This window comes from Ascidia mentula, chromosome 5, assembly GCF_947561715.1.
Source record: "Ascidia mentula chromosome 5, kaAscMent1.1, whole genome shotgun sequence".
NCBI lineage: Eukaryota > Metazoa > Chordata > Ascidiacea > Phlebobranchia > Ascidiidae > Ascidia > Ascidia mentula.
The window spans coordinates 16,872,668-16,890,777 of NC_138570.1; the positions used below are offsets into that span (position 1 = coordinate 16,872,668).

The 18,110-nt window shown below is 38.1% G+C and overlaps 5 protein-coding genes across 8 annotated transcripts; 3 read left to right on the forward strand and 2 right to left on the reverse strand.

Moving 5' to 3' along the window:
- The first annotated feature begins 232 nt into the window (after positions 1-232).
- On the forward strand, positions 233-5,857 carry LOC145902414 (protein NLRC5-like). Of its 4 annotated transcripts, none has more exons than XM_082990366.1 (10): positions 233-374; positions 624-722; positions 952-990; positions 1,440-2,750; positions 2,815-2,910; positions 4,003-4,176; positions 4,593-4,664; positions 5,026-5,258; positions 5,445-5,612; positions 5,693-5,857. In XM_082990366.1, exons 1-10 carry the CDS (start codon positions 314-316, stop codon positions 5,726-5,728), a joined length of 2,289 nt encoding a protein of 762 aa, XP_082846492.1. In that variant the 5' UTR covers positions 233-313; the 3' UTR covers positions 5,729-5,857. The 4 variants fall into 4 exon arrangements, with proteins under 4 accessions (XP_082846492.1, XP_082846493.1, XP_082846494.1 ...); XM_082990367.1 differs by having other exon boundaries at positions 2,818-2,910; XM_082990368.1 differs by lacking the exon at positions 4,003-4,176.
- Positions 5,858-7,876: 2,019 nt separating this feature from the next.
- Positions 7,877-11,413, reverse strand: LOC145902488 (tripeptidyl-peptidase 2-like). Its single transcript, XM_082990479.1, has 7 exons — positions 11,371-11,413; positions 10,318-10,414; positions 10,084-10,214; positions 8,872-8,993; positions 8,628-8,749; positions 8,405-8,524; positions 7,877-8,017 (listed from the first exon to the last, which is right to left on the reverse strand). Exons 2-7 carry the CDS (start codon positions 10,348-10,350, stop codon positions 7,928-7,930), a joined length of 618 nt encoding a protein of 205 aa, XP_082846605.1. The 5' UTR covers positions 10,351-10,414; positions 11,371-11,413; the 3' UTR covers positions 7,877-7,927.
- On the reverse strand, positions 11,343-12,340 carry LOC145902489 (tripeptidyl-peptidase 2-like). Its single transcript, XM_082990480.1, has 4 exons — positions 12,223-12,340; positions 11,904-12,148; positions 11,748-11,826; positions 11,343-11,513 (listed from the first exon to the last, which is right to left on the reverse strand). Exons 1-4 carry the CDS (start codon positions 12,274-12,276, stop codon positions 11,343-11,345), a joined length of 549 nt encoding a protein of 182 aa, XP_082846606.1. The 5' UTR covers positions 12,277-12,340.
- On the forward strand, positions 12,026-15,420 carry LOC145902490 (uncharacterized). Its single transcript, XM_082990481.1, has 8 exons — positions 12,026-12,344; positions 12,731-12,902; positions 13,181-13,359; positions 13,503-13,579; positions 13,639-13,805; positions 14,130-14,189; positions 14,393-14,562; positions 14,690-15,420. Exons 7-8 carry the CDS (start codon positions 14,435-14,437, stop codon positions 14,988-14,990), a joined length of 429 nt encoding a protein of 142 aa, XP_082846607.1. The 5' UTR covers positions 12,026-12,344; positions 12,731-12,902; positions 13,181-13,359; positions 13,503-13,579; positions 13,639-13,805; positions 14,130-14,189; positions 14,393-14,434; the 3' UTR covers positions 14,991-15,420.
- A 2,204-nt stretch (positions 15,421-17,624) lies between these two features.
- Positions 17,625-18,110, forward strand: LOC145903071 (baculoviral IAP repeat-containing protein 7-B-like). Its single transcript, XM_082991156.1, has one exon. It carries the CDS (start codon positions 17,625-17,627, stop codon positions 18,108-18,110), a length of 486 nt encoding a protein of 161 aa, XP_082847282.1.

Below are 18,110 nucleotides of genomic sequence, written 5' to 3' on the forward strand. Positions count from 1 at the left end.
TTTTGGGGAGAACACAACATACAACGATGAATAGTCATTTTGCTGCAGCATCTTTCTTACTTAAGACACATTAACCTAATCTGTGACATACCCTATGTAAAGATCCTAACATGTTAATTTGTTTGGCAAAAGTGTGTCCATGACCTTGTTGACCTAATCTGTACAGCATTAGGATTTCTATAGACATTGTTTAACTAAACTTTTACAATAATGTGATTTTGTTGACAGCTGAATTGTTTCGTACTTTTGGTTAAATTGTGATTGTCTTTCCGAGAGAAGCTTAAAACCAGCAAGTATCAACAGAGATAGCAAGATGAAAAGAACGTCTGACACAAAATGTCAGAATGATTCTCAAATTAAGCCACAGATACCAGGTAGGATGGGTTTTGATTCCATATCTAAAAAACACATTTAACGTTGTTTGGTTGATTTATTACAACCATGTAACACACTTAAATTCAGAATGCTGGCAGCAATAAAAAGAGCTGTTTTCCAAACTTTGAAAGTATTTTTTTCACGTCATTGCTATGATCAGAAACCATTGAAATATGAAATTTCCTGTACTTCACCCTGTATGCTGATGAACATTATTAGGCTAGGTAACAAAGTTTTAATTTTTCGAGGTCCATCGCAGCAAGTATCAGCACAGGGGGCAAGCATGCCCGACAGCGTTGTTGGAGTTCAAGGTGATGTCAACATAACCAAAAACTACTACAGTCAAGGTAACCAAGGGTATTGCAAATTACTGCAGGGTAAGACAATTTGAAAATATTCTTTTTTAAACAGGGTCTTGAGCTTTCTAGTTATGTTAGTTTTTTACTTATGTAGATTAACCAGAAAATTTATTCAAGTGCCAATTGATATATATAATATGAAGTTATATCGGTTCATGGGCAAAGTTTAATTTGAGCTGATTTTATGCTAACATTATTCAATTTACTGAAAATTTAGGTACACCAAGCACAAAAGAAGATGATGAACAAAATGAAGGTAAAATATTGTGATCTATTTCTGCAACAAGAACACAATCATATTATTGAAATGTCAAAATATTATGGTGCACATAGCCTATATGTTTGCACACTATGTCATTCGAATTTTGACATAATTTGTAAACTTTGATTTAAAGGGATGCCAACCCCTACTTTAGAGGTATTGGTGATGGAACGGTAATTTTAACACAGTGAATCACCATCTACCGTAATATCTCAGCCTATCGAAGCGATGGGTCACAAGGAAAATCAAAGTGGGGCTTTAAACAATTTTTTTCCCAATTTAGTTTCTTTGTTCGTTAAAACTGTGCACCTTCATTCAATCAAATGCAGAAATGTAAGGTAAACAGAACAATACACTGCAATAGCGTAACTATGAATAATGATGAACCTGAATTGAAATAGTTTTGGGAGAAATTTCTGATGACTTGTGTTTTTTGATTTCAGAAAAAGTGCAGCAAGAAGCCATCGAAATCATTAAAAGTCGACATAATGTACTAAAGACTATCATGTCTCTTCCTGGTTTGAGAGAAGATGGAATCCCAGATGTTAATCCAAAACTGGAAAAACTTGACTTTTACAAGGGTATTGATCCCAAGAAAGCAGAGGAATTTGTGCCATCAACAATGAGGGACAGTGTAAATCAAGTTAAAGGCGAACCCACAATATTTGAGGGATTGCTTACTAAAATTCATAAAGGTCCCCAGTTTATCGCATTTGCGGGACCGCCGGGGTCAGGAAAAACATCGTTATCCAAGAAACTGCTGAAACACATCAAAAAGGGGTATTTGATGTTACACCTAACCTTCATGAATATAGACTATGGTGATGACAAACTTACACTTCAAGAGCTCCTACTGGACAGGCAGTTTCCTGATACCAAGCAAACTGTCCTTGATGCTGCATTCACATGGATGAAGCAAAACCAAGAAAAGTGCATTTTAGTATTTGATGGACTGGATCAGGCAACATGGTCACTGGAAAATGTAAAGCAAATTAATACAGATTACAAAACTCTGTTTACAGTTCAACAGCTTGTTGCTAGTCTGTGCAGCAAAACCCTCTTCAGTAAAGCAACATTAATCTTTACATCACGTCCTCATTCCCTGCTTGCCATTCCTGTGGGACTCCGTCCAAAATCTACCATTTATGTCCACGACCTTGCTACAGAAGACATGAAAAAGCTGTTTTATTTCTATGCTGAAGAAAAAGCAAGTGAACTGTTTGAAAAACTTGAAACTGAATCTCCACAAATGCTTAGTTTTTGTCACAATCCATTGCTTTTACAATTTGTCTTGTATGCCTGTTTGTTTGGTGGCCCAGACAGTTTTAACACAGTTACCAACCTATTTGATGCAGTATTGCAACAATTCAATGTATCCGAATATGCAAAGGGCAAGAGCATAAACTTTGTTATAAAAGCCCTTGGCAAAATGGCCTACAATGGAATGACTCGCCGCACTGTTGTGTTTAGCCATGTAGACCTTTCTGCAGTGGGCCTAGAGCATATTAATGTTCAGGATGTGATAATTAAGCTTGTAAAACACTCTTGGTTCTCACATCGTAAAGTTTTTGATGGTTCCCAAACTTTCTTTTTCTTTTCACATCAAATGTTACAAGAATTTATTTGCGCCTTTTACATTTCCTTTTTTATGCCTGTTGAAGAATTCAACCAAATCGTCGATGAGGTAGTGAAAGTTTCACACTGGGCCATGGTGCGGCGATTTGTATGTGGCCTTTTGCTTGGACAGAAACGTCGTAAGCATTGCATTAATTATTTTTACAATATCTTTCTAATTTTCCTAATTGTTGTTTTTGCAAGTAGTATCAGGAAGTTATCCTGCTGAAGGAAATTTGGAGTCTGGATGTGACGGTGATCTTGCTTGCTCTGAGACAGATTCCATGATCCTGGAAAAAGGTATCTTTGCTATGTAAACCTGCAACTGCAACACATATTACCTGGTTTACTATTTGAACTGCTTGGTAACCGATAGTGCAAAAGGCATAAAACACCAATGTAATATATATGCCTTTTGCACTATCGGTTACCAAGCAGTTCCGTTTGGCCATAGTGCGCTCCACAGTGGTTCGTCGTCTCTGTTGTTCGGTACCTAGTATAGGGTACCCTGCAGATCGACGTTGACCGAAAGGTACCACAAAGTGGAGACTAGTGTGCCTGCTAGTGTGAAAGCTAGCATAGTGCCACACAACAGCTGCACTGATGAGACCTTACAGGTCGAAACAGTGCGTGTACACACCCTGTCTGCAGCTTTGCAATATTATGGCTTTTTTTTGCACATATATTACAAGCTTTCTATTTGTGTAACATTTGTGAACATTTTTTGAAAACAGTGATTTATCAATCACATTAAGTGAATGTTCACATGTTACAGAAATTAAACAGGGATGAACAGTATATTTGCAAAAAAAAGTTACACATATTTAGTGACATGCATTAATTTGAAAATTTAAAGCTCCTGCTTTTGCCCCAAAATGAAAACTTTGTCAACATAGCTCCTGTATCCTGGGTCAAATTGTGTTAAAATTTTTATTTGTAGCCACAGGTGTGCATTTGAAACACATGTCATGTTTTAAAGTTTCAGGTAATTTAAAGTTTTCAGGTTCTTAGCCATGTTAAAACATTGCATCCACAAATTTGAATGTTAAGTGACCAAGCATAGCTGTACCAATGGTGTATGTGTTCAATTTTACTGCACTACGGTTAGACATGCAGAGATTTTTTGTTTTACCTCAGGAGTCCCAACTATAGGGCCGCGGACTAGTACCGGTACATTTTCAACCTGTCCTCCCATCTTGTCGGCTAGGATTTTGTGTGGTACACCCCTTACAAACACGCAACTATAAATACAGGTTGGGCACTTATGCCCATCCCCAGTAAACTATAACATGGTATTGTCTTTGCCTTACACACACGCGAAAGACTTATATAAATGTCGTTTGTTTTTGGGTTATTTCATTGTTTCGTGTTTTTTTATTATTTTTCTCTTAGGAGAGAAGAATCGACGCAGTCGCGTTGGCTACCGCACGAGGGCTCACGAGGTCCTCGTCACGCGACGGGCGACGTCGTCACAGAAGCAGAATGCCGGAATCGCGACGACGTCGAAGCGACAGACACGACCGAAGAAGCCGAAGAAGCGAGAGGAACCCAACCAGCAACAGCACCGTAAGCTTCCATGAATGCTGATCAAACTGGTTTTCGTGATAACGCTTTTTTCAGTCATTGTAATCTTGTAACAGCGTCACACATTTTATTTGCATTTAATAAACAGCCTTCGGCCATGACAATGATTATTTAACCACCAACTCTAAATACAGGTTGGGCACTTATGCCCATCCCCAGTAAACTATAACATGGTATTGTCTTTGCCAAGGCACTCGTTACTGATACTACTGCGTTAGACATGTAACATGCGTATACTTGATTCATTTATTGATGTCCTCTACTTTACTGCATTAAATAACCTTTAGCTCCTACAGATAATAAATGTGTTTGCGCAAAACATACGAGTAGAAACAATCCGTCCAACCAAATACTTGTCAACAGTTTCATTGCCAATGTTGTTGTTTCTTGTTTTCCAGACAAACGTGCGAAATTATTGGATGCGCTTTCAAGATATCTCCAATCTGAACCCAGGGGTTACGATCTACTGAGTGAGTAAATGATATGAATGCCAACAGTTTAATGCGTGTTTGTAAACACAACATTTAATAACGAACAATGGGTGGGTTTGTTACGTCACACAGTCATTGTTTGAACCGAACACTCAATGCAGTTTTTTTTAGTTGTGATTAAATGTTGTGGAGGAAAGACGCGTTTATTTCTGTCGTGTAATTTATGTATTTTCTGTTAATTTAAACGTTTTATATTTGTTGGTTCTTGTGTTGATTAAATCCGACTTAAACGTGGGGAATTCTGTGCAAGAATAAAGTAAGTTTTAGTTTTAAGTGATTTTATTAAAACTGGAAACCAGATATCTGCTTTTTTAATAAACTTGCTTCTGTTTTGTTTCAGATTTTTTTCTGGATTTGAAGGAAATCCAAAAACGCCACCAAGAAAAAATCGCCAGGTTTTGTCCTCGGGAGTTGGATTTTCCCAGAACCCGACTTCACTCAATCGTTCAGGTTTTGGCGGAATTTTTACCAAAAGTTACAAGAAACGATTTGTGGCTGTTGCTGGAGTATTGCGACCTGAACTCCGAAGATTTAACGATTATTTGTGAAGCAATAAAAAGAATGAAACCAAAGGTTTGTTTGTGTTTTTATTTATTTTGTAACCAAGATTCTGTTTTAAATCCCTGACATTTTTTGCAAAACTTATTTGTTTAAAGAAAAAACACGGAATCGTTTTAGTTTTGGGATAAAATGTTGCTTCTTCCTGGTTCAGAAAAGTGTAGAAATATTTCCAACAAACAATGTTTTTATTTTAAATAGTTGGAAATTCTCTACTTGTATGGAAACGAGTTTCGCGGAAAAGACGACGGGAAAAAAATTTGTGAGATTTTACCGAAGGTTGGGGAGAGGTTGGAACTGAGTTGGTGCAAAATGGATCCGGATTCGATTAAGATGGTGGAGGAGGCACGAGCTAATATGGAAAACCCTGTGAGAAATTAATTTATATTTGTATGAAAACATTTATTTGTGAATTTTATAAAATTAAAACTTTTTGTGACTTTTTTCAGCCGAAAGTTTGTGGTTTGGATGAAGGTCAACAGTGATCCCTCCCCTCATCCGACGTAGATTCCAGTGATTCGGATTGAAGCAGAATCTCAACACGAAAACTATTTCCTGTTCCCGAATTATTTGTGTTTTTTGTTTTCGTGATTTCAGAAATAAATGGTTTTTAACAAAAAACAAAAATTCTGACATTTTTTCCCAAGCGTCACTAAGCAACACACAAACTTTAACAGTGCCACTAGAGGTATTATAACAAAAATAGAAATAATAATCAAATTAGGAAATGAGACATAATTTTGTGGTTGATTTCTGACAAAAATCAAATTTACGCAATGGTTTTTGTTGTTTAAATATAGAAATGTTACTCCATTAATTTAGTGGTTTAAGAATTGATACATATTTATCTTAAAATTGTATTTAATGAAGCAACAATTAAGCCTCTCATTTACGTCAGCAAATTTTATTGTTAAAATCGATTTCGCTGATGTAAGTTACCATAAGAATCGTCAGTTTCTGCAAAAATTACATAATAGTAATAATGAAAGCAATAAAATACACTATAAAATAAAAAAATACGCCACTGGAAGTCCTTTCTTTACGTTATCTCCTCAAAGCTCAAACAGTGAACTATACAGTGTGGTAGCGAACCTATAAGCAGGGGGTAGCGGAGACAAGGAAAAAACCGCACACTCACACGCGACCGCAAAAACCTGAAGCACAAACAAGTGTACCAGGAGCAAAAAATGCGACTAAAAATGGAATTAATTAGTAAAAGGTAAAATCGAAATGCAATGAAAATTATCTAATTCCCGGTAAAATCATTTTCTGAATGTTTACAGATGCTTTCGTCATATGAAGTCATTTGGCCTCACAAACATCCAAAGACTTTGCCGTCGGTTCTTGAACAAATGTCACTGAAAAGCAGGTTTCTATGAATGGGCGCCGAGCTGGGGTACCGTGTTTGGATGTGTGATGGTGAAGAAGGACCGTTTTGTCACTCTTACCGATATCGCTTGTTACCCTGTTCCAGTCGGACCGGTGAAAATTTGTGTTTTGTTTGGCCGACATATTTTTCTTTATATGTGCAACACGTTGCTACGTAGGCTATATACCAAAATTGGTGCAAGTTAGATTTTGTGTCAGTTTGGACACCGTTCCTGTTATGGTTTCCAAAAGTAACGTTTGAATTGCCATTTTATTTGGATAATAAAAGCAAAATACATCAATAATCTTTTTGCTGATGATGGAATCTCAAAGTTGTGCCCATTGGTGATTTTGTATTAGCCTCCAAACACTTTTCTGCACATTGCCTTTTGTTATTAGAACTGCTTTATCAGCTTCCACAGAGCTAAGTTTTCCCCCACAAAACATTCAGTCATTCACCAATTCTGACAGTACATTACCTTCAATCAGCTGCAACGTCTTTGTTTTACAATTGAGCAATTTGGAGGGGGCCTTCATGTGTTACAAAACACCAGCAATTCTTCTGGCCAATAAAGCAAAACTGCACGAATGTGGGTACATGTAAAGAACCTGAAACACTAGATTGTTGTAGGCATTAATTGTGAAATGGGAATTTTTACCAGACTTTCGACAAAAAATATTAACGTGCCACTCGCGCAAAATAATATTAGATAAAGGGTAGTTTCCAATTCAACTGCTTCGGACATTACACAGCAAAGTTTTGTTTAACCAACCAATGCTCCATCTTAATTTCCTTGTGATTCTGGTACTTTGTTAGCAACCAAACATTGCAAATTGAGAAAAGGACTGAATTTTTCTACACAAAAGTGGAATTATTGTACGATCATCAGAAACACCACGTTTGGTTACAACAACGAGATAAAAAAAAACATGGTAGAAACGTCTCTAGAGAAGGTGTACACAATTACCTTCAATATTCATTGCGCAAAACACAGAAAGCAACAATTGCTTAAAAACCAACATCCCTGTAAAATAGGTTTGCGTGGAAGTTGTTTCGCTGTCAATTAAAAATCAAGAATAATTCCTCAATGCAGTCGAAAAATCAAGTTTTGCAAATATTTCATAAATTATGTGACATCAAATTCGTGCCTATGCGAGCAGAATATGGCCGTAAAAAAACTGATTCAGTGAAACAAAGTTCAGATCTCTGCTAGTAAACACTGAAATTGAAATTTAGATAAAAGCAGCGACAAACTGCGATGGACGACGGCAATAAACCGCAACAAACAGCGGCACACAATACACGTTGTATCGCTTTAAAATGGAATGAATGAAGCTGGGTATTTTATTGGAAGGGACATCTCAATGTATTGCGCCACGTATTCCCAACCAAGTTTGCGACAAATCTGCAACAAACAGTGGTAAGTTGAAACAACACAGCTCGAAAAAATATTACAAACATCACCCTCAGTTTTTGCATTTTATGCAACAACAAGTAAAACTTACTGTATTTTATTTTTATTACATTTTGCATTTCAATGATATTTCGAAATTGGTTTGCTTTAAACCTGTACTTAAATACCTGTGTAATTCTAGAAATGATTCTGGCTTTGTTTTTTAGTTATATACATTTGTTTAAAACCATTTTTGATCAAACAATCATGTTAGGTCGCGCACGAGCGACAAGTTTCTTGGGTACAAAGCTTGAAGTGAATTTCTTGCGTGTAAATAGTGTTTAGACGTCCCAAAACACAGGTGACGTAACACGTCAATATTAAGACTTGGATACAAACCTCAATAAGTTTCAAGTCAGTCTCTTTGCATTTCTTGTCGTCGCTTTGTTTAAGCAGGGCTCGGGCCGCCAGACCATATTTCTTATTGGCGACCGCGTGTTTAAAAACAAAAGGCAGAACCTAGAAACGACAAAAATGTCATTAAAAGCTTGCACTGGTATTGTTTATACTGTGTATATATGCTGGTACTCTGTATAGAATGAATATATACTTTCCATCCCACCTTGCTCTCGTTCATGTCCGCAAACATTTGCAACCTTTCGAAAGTTTCTTGAAGTTGTCCACAAATTTCACCATAAGTTGTATCACAACTACTAAGATTGTCAGCGCCCTCATGCGGTTCATCTTTTTAGAAAGAAATGTGTTTAAAACACAACTGGTGAATTCAATACAATGTAAAATATGTTACTAAGCTACAAGTATAATTACAGCGATATAAGCATGAATCAAAGATAATAAAGAGACACCTGTGGCTTCACTTTTTGATCTTTCTTCCCTCGCTGTGTCAAGTTGAATCATTTTATCTGCGAGAGCACAACCTTTATACACGAGCGATCCAATGAGATGACATCTCTGTTTTTCACTTTCACTGCGAAGGAAAATGTAAATGGGTCATTCCATGTCAAATCACTTAAAACCATCTTAATTGTTCTACTGGCCAAACCAGGAGGAAACTTGTTGGACCACTGAAGGAAACATTTCGTGTGTGATAGGAACACAATTATTGCCCTTATTAAACATATATTATAACAGAAGAGGAACAATTTTCAGAATGTGGATGAAGTGGGGTGCTATGTATTTATGAATAAGGTTTATTTTCTGTGTACCTTGAGAAAGGAAAACAAGTTTGTTGTTAGGAAAAATTGAATTTCAATGCACTAAAATCGCCCTATTTGATACCACAGCTTGTGGGAAAATTACATTATAACATTTAATATTCCATGCTGTGTATAAAAACAAGGTATATCCCAAATTACTCATGTATGACTAAAAGAGATGTTTCTTAGCCAATATTATCTTTATGAAGCGATATAACAAGAAACCAAAAACTTTTACCACTTCAATGATTTGATATGTTGTAGCTGTAAGCTGTATGTTATAAGACCTAAAAGTTAACCATCTGACGACCTCTGGGTCACGAATCAGGCCAGGTCAAATTCAGGGTTACAACAAAGGTCAAGAGGTCATTGTAAGAAGGAAACAAAAAAATCAAAACTGATTATACAGACAATTCTCTTTCAAACAATATCAAAGTCATCAAATTTGGCCAAGTAGTTTTCGAAATAAAGGGGTTAAAGCAGAAGGCAAACCCCTGAACTTTGCCCCAAAACGACAACTGTATGGAAACATAACTCTTGAACCAATGATCGGAGTGAACTAAAATTTGGCATGTGTGACTGTGCCATAGTACTTAACACATATGTTTCATCTACATTAAAGAGGTTTAGGTCATTTGGTGATGATTTAACATGGAATGGCTTAAATTTATGTAATATTGATTGACTTGCAAGCAATCGCTAAGTTGCATTGTAAATATACACACATATATACTGTATAAGAATATTATTGACATAACATTATATTACTTTCACAAGCTCTTCGCATGAAACGTTTTACACAGAAATAGAATTTTAACGAATCACACTAGAGTTAAATGGTTGCCAGTCTGGTGGTTTTACCTCTTTATGGAAGCAGCATCTGGTCTTGGGTCGCACTTAATCCCAAGGTTAGCTGATAATTGATGAGTATCAATACGAGATATAACTTCATCAGCCGTCTCTATTATTTCATCCAATTTCTCCTCTCTTGTCTACAAATGCATGAGCTTAATGATGGTGAAAAAATAACTTTTGTTTTCAAAGTATTTCCAGGAATTTTTACAAATTAACCTGTCTTATAAAAGTAATGATTACCTTTGCTGCTTCAAGTGCTTGTAGTTTAGCCATTTAAAGAGGTATGTGTTCACCCCAGTCCAACCTCAGTTTATCGAACAAGTCCAGTCGTTCTTGTCTGTCACGGAATATCAAAGTTTAGGATATAATCGTGTCAGCAATAGCCCTGTTTACATGAAATGGTTTGCGAACGAGCTTGCGGCATCGAGCCGTGAAGAACTAACATACCATAACGAGCGAGCTTCGGGGCTCAATTTACATGAGCGCGAAATTCGGTTCTCGCAAAATGGATATGGCGGTAACAGATAGTTTGTTGGAAGTTAGGGCTCTACTTTTACTTCATAATTACCAAAAACGGTGCAAACGAAAAAAGGCTTTGCTGTTGTTACATGTCAATGCGTTGCTTTCTCACAATCGAAGACTTGAACGGCCGTGGCGATTACAGAGGTGAGATATTGGTGGTATTTATGGGCCAAGCTTTATGCTTACTGGAATACTGTGCTTCGCTTTGCATACATAGTTTTCTATCTTGGTTAAGTTAAATGTTATTTTCGTTTGTTTTAGGTCAGGACAATGGTGGAATGTTATAGTTCCCGGTTTTAATGATTCCCAGTGGTTGACCCATTTCAGATTGAGTAAAGAATGCTTTGGGTGTTCTTCAACACTTTTTAACAACTGGTGTATTGCTTCGTTGGTCCAAATTACTGGACTTTTTCGCAATATTTTTGTCATTTTTTATGAAATAAATATTAATACCAAGCACACAAATTAAAACCTCAAAAAGAATATCTTCGAAAAACATCGACAAGCAAACCTAACCTAACTTGATTTTGCCGCCAAATTTTTCGAACAGCTGGTTCGCGAAAAGAAGCTAGTTGGGCGAACTAGCTTCCGAACCCACCCCTATTAAGCTAGTTCGCCGAAACCGCTTCCGAACTAGCTTGGGCTGTGATGCGTAACGCTTTTTCTGATAATGGCGGGAAGCGGGTAAGAAGCGTGCCGCGAACCCGCTTTAGACGTCCATGTAAACAGGGCTAATGATTTTGTTAATTATCGGATTTGGTTACGTCATACTTAGCAACCCAGGAAATTTGAAGGTCTCTGACATCATCCTCACACTGGTTGGAGCTTTTGTTTGATTTCTTTGAGTTTGAGTTGCGGTTAGTTTTGTTCTTCCCCGGTGGGTCGATCAGGACGTACGTGAATTTGTGTGTGTACTGCAGGAAACAAGATATGCAACATATAAGATTTGAACTCTACTGATTTAGATGCAGAAGTCTAGGACATCATCTATATGAAAAAAAGCAACAAAGGCAAAAGGTGAATTTCTGCATAGTTTGTTATTCTACCTCTTCAGAAATCTTGGACCTTTTTCTGCTATACAAGCTCTGTTAACAATACACATTGCTTCAGAGGAAGATAAATTGAGTGTTTGAATTAACACAACTTACTGCACGTTTTCCAAGCTCCCCTTTTGCCATGCTCATCTGACCAATCAGGTACTGTCCTCCAGTCACATGCTTTGGTAATCTGAAATATTTAAAAGTGATTTAAATGTTGTTTAGCGCTTGTCACATGACAAACAAACCAAATAAACACAATCTTACTTGTCTTCTTGTAAAGGAGCAACATAGAATGGAAATGGATGTCCAGGAATCACTGTTTGATTCGACATCTTGTTACTTCCCATCAACGCGTCTCTGTATGTGGAAAAAACATCCAGTGATATTGATGACGACAGTTTGGCTTTCACCACTAGTGCGGCGTCCTTGAGTCGGTGTAGGGCGTCCCTCGATGAATGGGAGACTTGTAAGCGTATTGTGTATTCACCTTTGTCTAATTTGATTGGGTACTGTAAGATAAATACATGCACAATCAACTGTGTCTAATTGCAAATATGATATGTAATCACTATAATGAATATACCTGGTGAGGATAAGCGTCCCCTGCACCCACAAAGCACTTGTTGGAATCAAACATCAACCATATCTAACTGTTATATTCATTCTCGTACAATAAATCCGACAACATGGGAAAGGACATGCTTTGTAAGTATTTTGAAACCTTTTCGTGTGTTTTAACGTACATTAAATTTTATGAGCTTATTTTTTAAAAAAATTGGTGACATTGATAAAAATATACGGCCCAGGCTTTTTTTCAGCTATTAAGCAAACTGTTTTTGTAAATTTAGGTGTGAGACACCCAGGACATAGTAGCCATCAATTAGAATTTCACCTGACCCATAAACTTTTACCAAATGAAATTTGAAAATGTTTACTGATATTCTGCACAAAATTTCCAAATGCTTTAACATATGAGATGTGTTTGCTATTCTGCGCTTCATCCTCACAATCAAAAGTCATGCATGAAATTATTTAATCTGTTTTCTCCAGTTACCTTTTTTGGGATAAAATAGACATGTGTTTATTTGAAGGGCGACAGTTGGTCCATCATCAGGATAATCCAAACAGACATTTGTGGACTCCTCATTATGCTCAGGCAGCATTCGATTATGCCGTTATAAAATTTGTTAATGTGGGATTTTTTGCACCCGATGAAATGTCAAAGAAATTCTTCTTTCTGGTGTATTTGGAGTACACGAAGCAGTAAGTCAAATATGGTGATGTTTAAACAATTTGGACAGGCAAAAGTTAAAGCAGTATGCTGTCAAACATATCAGTTCTCAACAGTGCAGCTTGGTGACTAGTGATGTTGTTGCACATCAAGCATCCATGTAAAAATATTCAATTATAATTCTTAACAATGTCTATGTTCAATTTTTTCGTGAGCATTTATGAAGAAGGAAAAGTTCTGTGTGTTGTTGCTAATTGTATTAATCGCCTTAGTATATTGTTGAGTCACATTTGTTTTTTATATCCTGTAGGGTCACATGGAATGCATGTTGCAGCCATAACTACTGGGCGATTACCTGGGTGATGTTGTAGCCATAACTTCGCGGGTGAACCAGACAAAAATTTTATTACACCTGGTGCACAAATTGTTGCCATCAAGATTGTTGATTCCAGACTTGCTACCATGGAGACCAGGACTTTAATCAGAGGGGTCAGTTTGATATTTTGTTTATTGTAAAATGTGTAGCTTTTTGTGTTGTATTCTGTATTGTTAAAACAGCTGGAACAGACGGTTACTTTTTTCTGTGTACTTGTAATTTCATATATTAACATATATACATATTTGTGTTCCAGTTATTACAGGTTGTTCATCTGGGATGTGATCTTGCCAACCTTAGTTATGGTGAAGCGTGCCACTGGCCGGGGGCTGGGTAAGAAATATGTCACCTATCACTTACATGTCATTGAATTTGTCATGTGTGTTTTTCAGTTTTAGGAAGCTCTCTTTGCAATGGAAGAACCATTTGAAGGATTCATAAGAAATGTTTGAAGTGTGGAAAAAGAATTCTCTCTTCGTCGCAACTTTGGGCAAATGCAACGTTGAGGAAACTAATGGAAAGTCAGTTTAAATACTGAAGACTTCAGCCTATTATCCACGTCAGTATATAACAAAAGAAACACGATTTATCTCATAGTGGGGTAGGATGAACTGTTGTGCTATTTTGGGGGCTAGACTGGTGGGCCCCATGGACTAGCCTTGTGGACCATAGTTTGGTGACCCCTGGTGAGTCACATGCCCTTAGTAAATCTTAACCTTTTCCTTTAGTTATCGTGTATCTGCAACATTAACTAGAGGATGTCATGTCAATGTCTGGGTTTTGTTGCAGATCTGCATCTTGTGTCTCTTGATTCCAGAGTGTACACACCAGCTATGATAAATTATCATTGAACATTTTACTTGATCTGTTACTCTTTTTGCAGGAACTCAAAGCAGCAGAAGCCAGGTTAAAGATATTGGACCAAAAACTTGCTTCTAAGAAGGTAGAAAAATGTTTATTGTAAAAAAGAATTTTGCGGTCGTTTTTTTTTAATGTGTTGCGAGATCCATGATTGGAAACAAACGTGTGATGCAATTTTATGCTAAAAGAAACGCTTTTGTCAATGCAGTAATTCTGCACAACTCTGACTGTTTAAGACAACCATTAAGTTAGATTATGATCAGTTTAACAAATCCATTACTTTAGGCTGTGGGTTGTTTTGTTCCTCCGAGCGAACTGACATTTTCCATGGACAAAATTATTGACAACGGAAACTTCAGGCTTGTTCAGAAGGCGTGGAATGACATGCATGGAAATGTAACAGTGCAGTACATTAACAAAGAGGACGAAATATCGACCGAACAACAGATGGAAACGTAAGTTTGAAAATATATTGACACGGTTTAGAGGTTTTATTCACATAAATGTTTTTCATGTAAAATTCAAACATGGATCTACAGTTATTCACAAATCTCATTAATTGAGCTGGTACGTTTGTTGCAGGTTGACGGAGGGCGTCTCACTATCCCGGTTGGCTAATCACGATCACGTGATCCGCGTACTCGGTCACACTCGCCAGCGAAACGAGTTCGGAGTTTGGTTCGAGTACGTGGACGGTATGAACACCCTCCCCTTCCTCCAATACACCAGGAAGAAGGATTTCTGGCTCCCTCCCCTGGCCAACGTCCGACTCTGTGCCGATATCGCATCTGCCATTCACTTCCTCCACTCCGATCCAATCTTTAGAGTCGGTGACGTCACGATTGATGTCGTGCAGCCTACGTGCCAAAGTGACGGGGTTTAAGATTGGTAAAGTAATAGACGGCAACGAAAGTCGTGGGAATGCTACCGGATTCCTTGCAAAGATAATCGCATCTATAATCCTTCCTATTCTTTCACCTGTGTGTTTTCGTGAGCATTTTTTTTTAGTTTACTCTGATATCGTCATTACTCCACAGCTATCACATCCGAAACTGTTCCATTTATTTAGTTGAGATATGGGTCATATTTGTGTTTTAAAGTTTCCAGTGGTTGGGTATGCCTCCATTTTATGTGTTTCCAATATAGCCCACATATGACGTATCCGAGATATAATCCATTACTGCACTGGGACGACTTTTCAGACCTAAACTCTCTATTGTTTGTTCGGCATTGAATGCGTTGACACTTTATTTTTGTTTATATAGTGCTGTTGTTTTCAGTAAAAATATGTGAGTGTGAAGGATTGTTTGTTTTCACAAAAGAAAACCTGATCTTGCTGACTGTATTTATGCATACATGTTGTTAATCACAGGCACAAACCTCAGTCCCATTTATCAAATTTGTATAGATAACGACTTTTCGGATTGCACTGAAAGCTTGATGAGCGTCAAAAAGTATGGATTGGTTCGTGGAAGGGATAGGTTTAATATACATATCACAAATACAATATATACAATGTTAGTTGCTTGAAATCTTCGGAAAACCTTCCCCTCATTTGGTTTCGTCACAGCAATATAGGAGGAAATAAAACAGCAGCATCAAGCAAAGCACACTGGCAGGGAAACGGTATGTACAGACTGAACAGTTACGTGTGGTCAGGTACGGCAGTGTGTGGTTAATGTTTACAGCACAAGCCTTGTCCACGTTAAATTTTGCCCTTGTCAGTTGTTGCGAAAAGCAGGATGTTTTTACGGTGTTTGTGCGATGCCAGAACACAAACCCAAAATTTTGGAAAAATATTTCAAACACAATGGAAACGCAGTCACAACCAAACTATGCGACATATGGCGAGTGTTGCGAAAATGAATAAAACTGTTGAAAAATGAATACGATACAAGTTGATTATCCTCTATGTTGCATCACTTCAGAGTGTTGTGGGTCGACCTTAATGGCAATCGAGTCGTCTTGTTCTTGGCAGAATTTTTCCTTTTTTTGAGACGATTCTATGAAGAATGGATAACAGTAAAGTCCCGGTTGTAAACCTTTACTACATAACAAATAACCTTTTCTTTAACTTTTCTAATCAGCGAGAAATCAATATCAAAATTTAGTTTTCGCTCTAATTTAATCAAATTAAAACTGCGCTTTTTGGGTGAATAAACAAATGGAGTTATTTTGTCACAACGGTTGCGCTGACGCGAGAAATTTCACAATGGCGCTAAATAGTCGTGTCAAAGTCTTGCGGTATGCGTATGCCCCATTTACATGTTTCGGTTGTATTTGCAACGGTAGATGTCGTCGTCGGACGGGAAGAGTATGTGGCAGCACTTGGAGTACTGCTTTTAGGGTGAAAGACTCTTCTTCCTCTTCTTTCTTCATCCCTGTACGGGTTTGTACAGGATCGAGGTTGTGATCGGCGACTGGATGCTGGTGTTCCTCACTTCGGGTGGAAGGTACACCGGATCGGAGACCGTGGGTGCTTCGGCGTTGAACCTCGGGGGGCACGTACGCTGTAATGATGGATCATACGCTGGTGATGCAGGGGCGTACAATGGTGATGAACTGGCGTATCTGAAGGAAAAAAAAACAATAGAAGGAAAAACGCGTACGGGAGAATATACCGACTCCTAGTGATTGGTCAATCATTAAATTATTGTCCACAAGTTGGCGCAAATAAATGGCGAGCGAGAACAACAAATACAAACAACAATACAATAACAAACGCGTACGGGAAAAAACAGTGACATCTGGTGGTTATTTGGAGGTTAATGTATAGTCCACAGGTGGGCGCTAATGTGGGGCGTTTTCCGGTTATTTTGGCTATTGTCGTGAAAGGTCTTATACAGTACGTTTATTGGTGGCATATTATTTTTGCTATATGTGTATGTATGCCATATATGCTATACAGTCGGATTCAGTGAGGATAAATTTCGAAAAAAAACAATAACATCGCGTGGACAAATTTTGATGATGTATCATCCGGGAGTGGGCGCTATAATGGGGTGTCGGTATTTCTCTGGTTGTTATTGGCGTTGACAACATTCTAAAGTTGCGCGCGTCGGGTGCGGACGCAAAATGGAGAGGGACAAAACTAGCTACGCTCAGGCAGCTAATAAAAGCAAGGCAGCCAAATCTTCATTTAAAAGGCCTTGCTGTTTGACTTTTGTGACTGTTACAAAATTACCAAGAGATGAAAGTAGTATAGGCTCGCCATGAAGATGCAGCAATAGTTCCTCGGATGTAGGTCTTCCTCCGATAAGGTCCTTGGCTCCGAAAAATGTCCCCCTCCTCCGATCAGATCTTTAGCTCCGAGCCCGCTTCTCCGCTAAAATAGAGCCCTTTTAGCTTTCGGGCTTCACGCTTTCGGGCTTCCGCAAGAGTTCTGAGAAAGTCGGGTGTGTGTGACAGGAAGCATATTGGTTTATGCGGTCGGTCGAATGCGGTGTTTAAGAATATAAATAGTGCGATTGAATTCAAACGAGTGTATTGTTAGTGCCACTTTCTGGTTCAAGAAAAAATGATGAGTGCAGGAGATTTGCTGTGTTCGACGTTGGGCACTCCAAACTGGGTTCTTGAACGTGTTAAAAAGTTTCCTTGTTTACAACCCAAGTTTTTGACGATGTCGAATGAAACAAAGCGGTTGAAATCATTCGGGACTGGTTTTTGGCCCTATCACATCCATGCGTCGCCGTCAGAACTCGCCGAAGCTGGTTTTTACTTCACGGGGAGTGGTGATAAAGTGAAGTGTTGGTATTGTGGGCGTGGACTTTTCAACTGGGAGTTGCACGACTCACCTTGGGAGGAACATGCCCGACATTCACCTCGATGTGAGTTTCTTCTCAGGTATAAAGGAGAAAACTTCGTGAAATCATGTTCGCGAGAAAGTGATGGGGTTGGAAAAGATGTTTGTGGACCAAACTGGGAAGAGGCGTGTGCGCGAGAACGTGTGGGGACATTGACACCTGATATTACTGAAATAGTGACTTATTTGATTCGCTGGTGA

Coding starts and splice junctions, on each gene's coding strand:
- LOC145902414 (XM_082990366.1), top strand. CDS start 314: ATGAAAAGAACGTCTGACACAAAATGTCAGAATGATTCTCAAATTAAG. Junction 2,911..4,002: donor TTCCATGATCCTGGAAAAAG/GTATCTTTGCTA, acceptor TTTTTCTCTTAG/GAGAGAAGAATCGACGCAGT. Junction 5,259..5,444: donor TAAAAAGAATGAAACCAAAG/GTTTGTTTGTGT, acceptor TATTTTAAATAG/TTGGAAATTCTCTACTTGTA.
- LOC145902488 (XM_082990479.1), bottom strand. CDS start 10,350: ATGGCTAAACTACAAGCACTTGAAGCAGCAAAG. Junction 10,215..10,317: donor AAGCACTTGAAGCAGCAAAG/GTAATCATTACT, acceptor ATGCATTTGTAG/ACAAGAGAGGAGAAATTGGA. Junction 8,750..8,871: donor ATCAAAAAGTGAAGCCACAG/GTGTCTCTTTAT, acceptor CTTTCTAAAAAG/ATGAACCGCATGAGGGCGCT.
- LOC145902489 (XM_082990480.1), bottom strand. CDS start 12,276: ATGTTTGATTCCAACAAGTGCTTTGTGGGTGCAGGGGACGCTTATCCT. Junction 11,827..11,903: donor GCTCCTTTACAAGAAGACAA/GTAAGATTGTGT, acceptor TAAATATTTCAG/ATTACCAAAGCATGTGACTG. Junction 11,514..11,747: donor GGGAGCTTGGAAAACGTGCA/GTAAGTTGTGTT, acceptor TGTTTCCTGCAG/TACACACACAAATTCACGTA.
- LOC145902490 (XM_082990481.1), top strand. CDS start 14,435: ATGGACAAAATTATTGACAACGGAAACTTCAGGCTTGTTCAGAAGGCG. Junction 14,563..14,689: donor ACCGAACAACAGATGGAAAC/GTAAGTTTGAAA, acceptor CGTTTGTTGCAG/GTTGACGGAGGGCGTCTCAC.
- LOC145903071 (XM_082991156.1), top strand. CDS start 17,625: ATGATGAGTGCAGGAGATTTGCTGTGTTCGACGTTGGGCACTCCAAAC.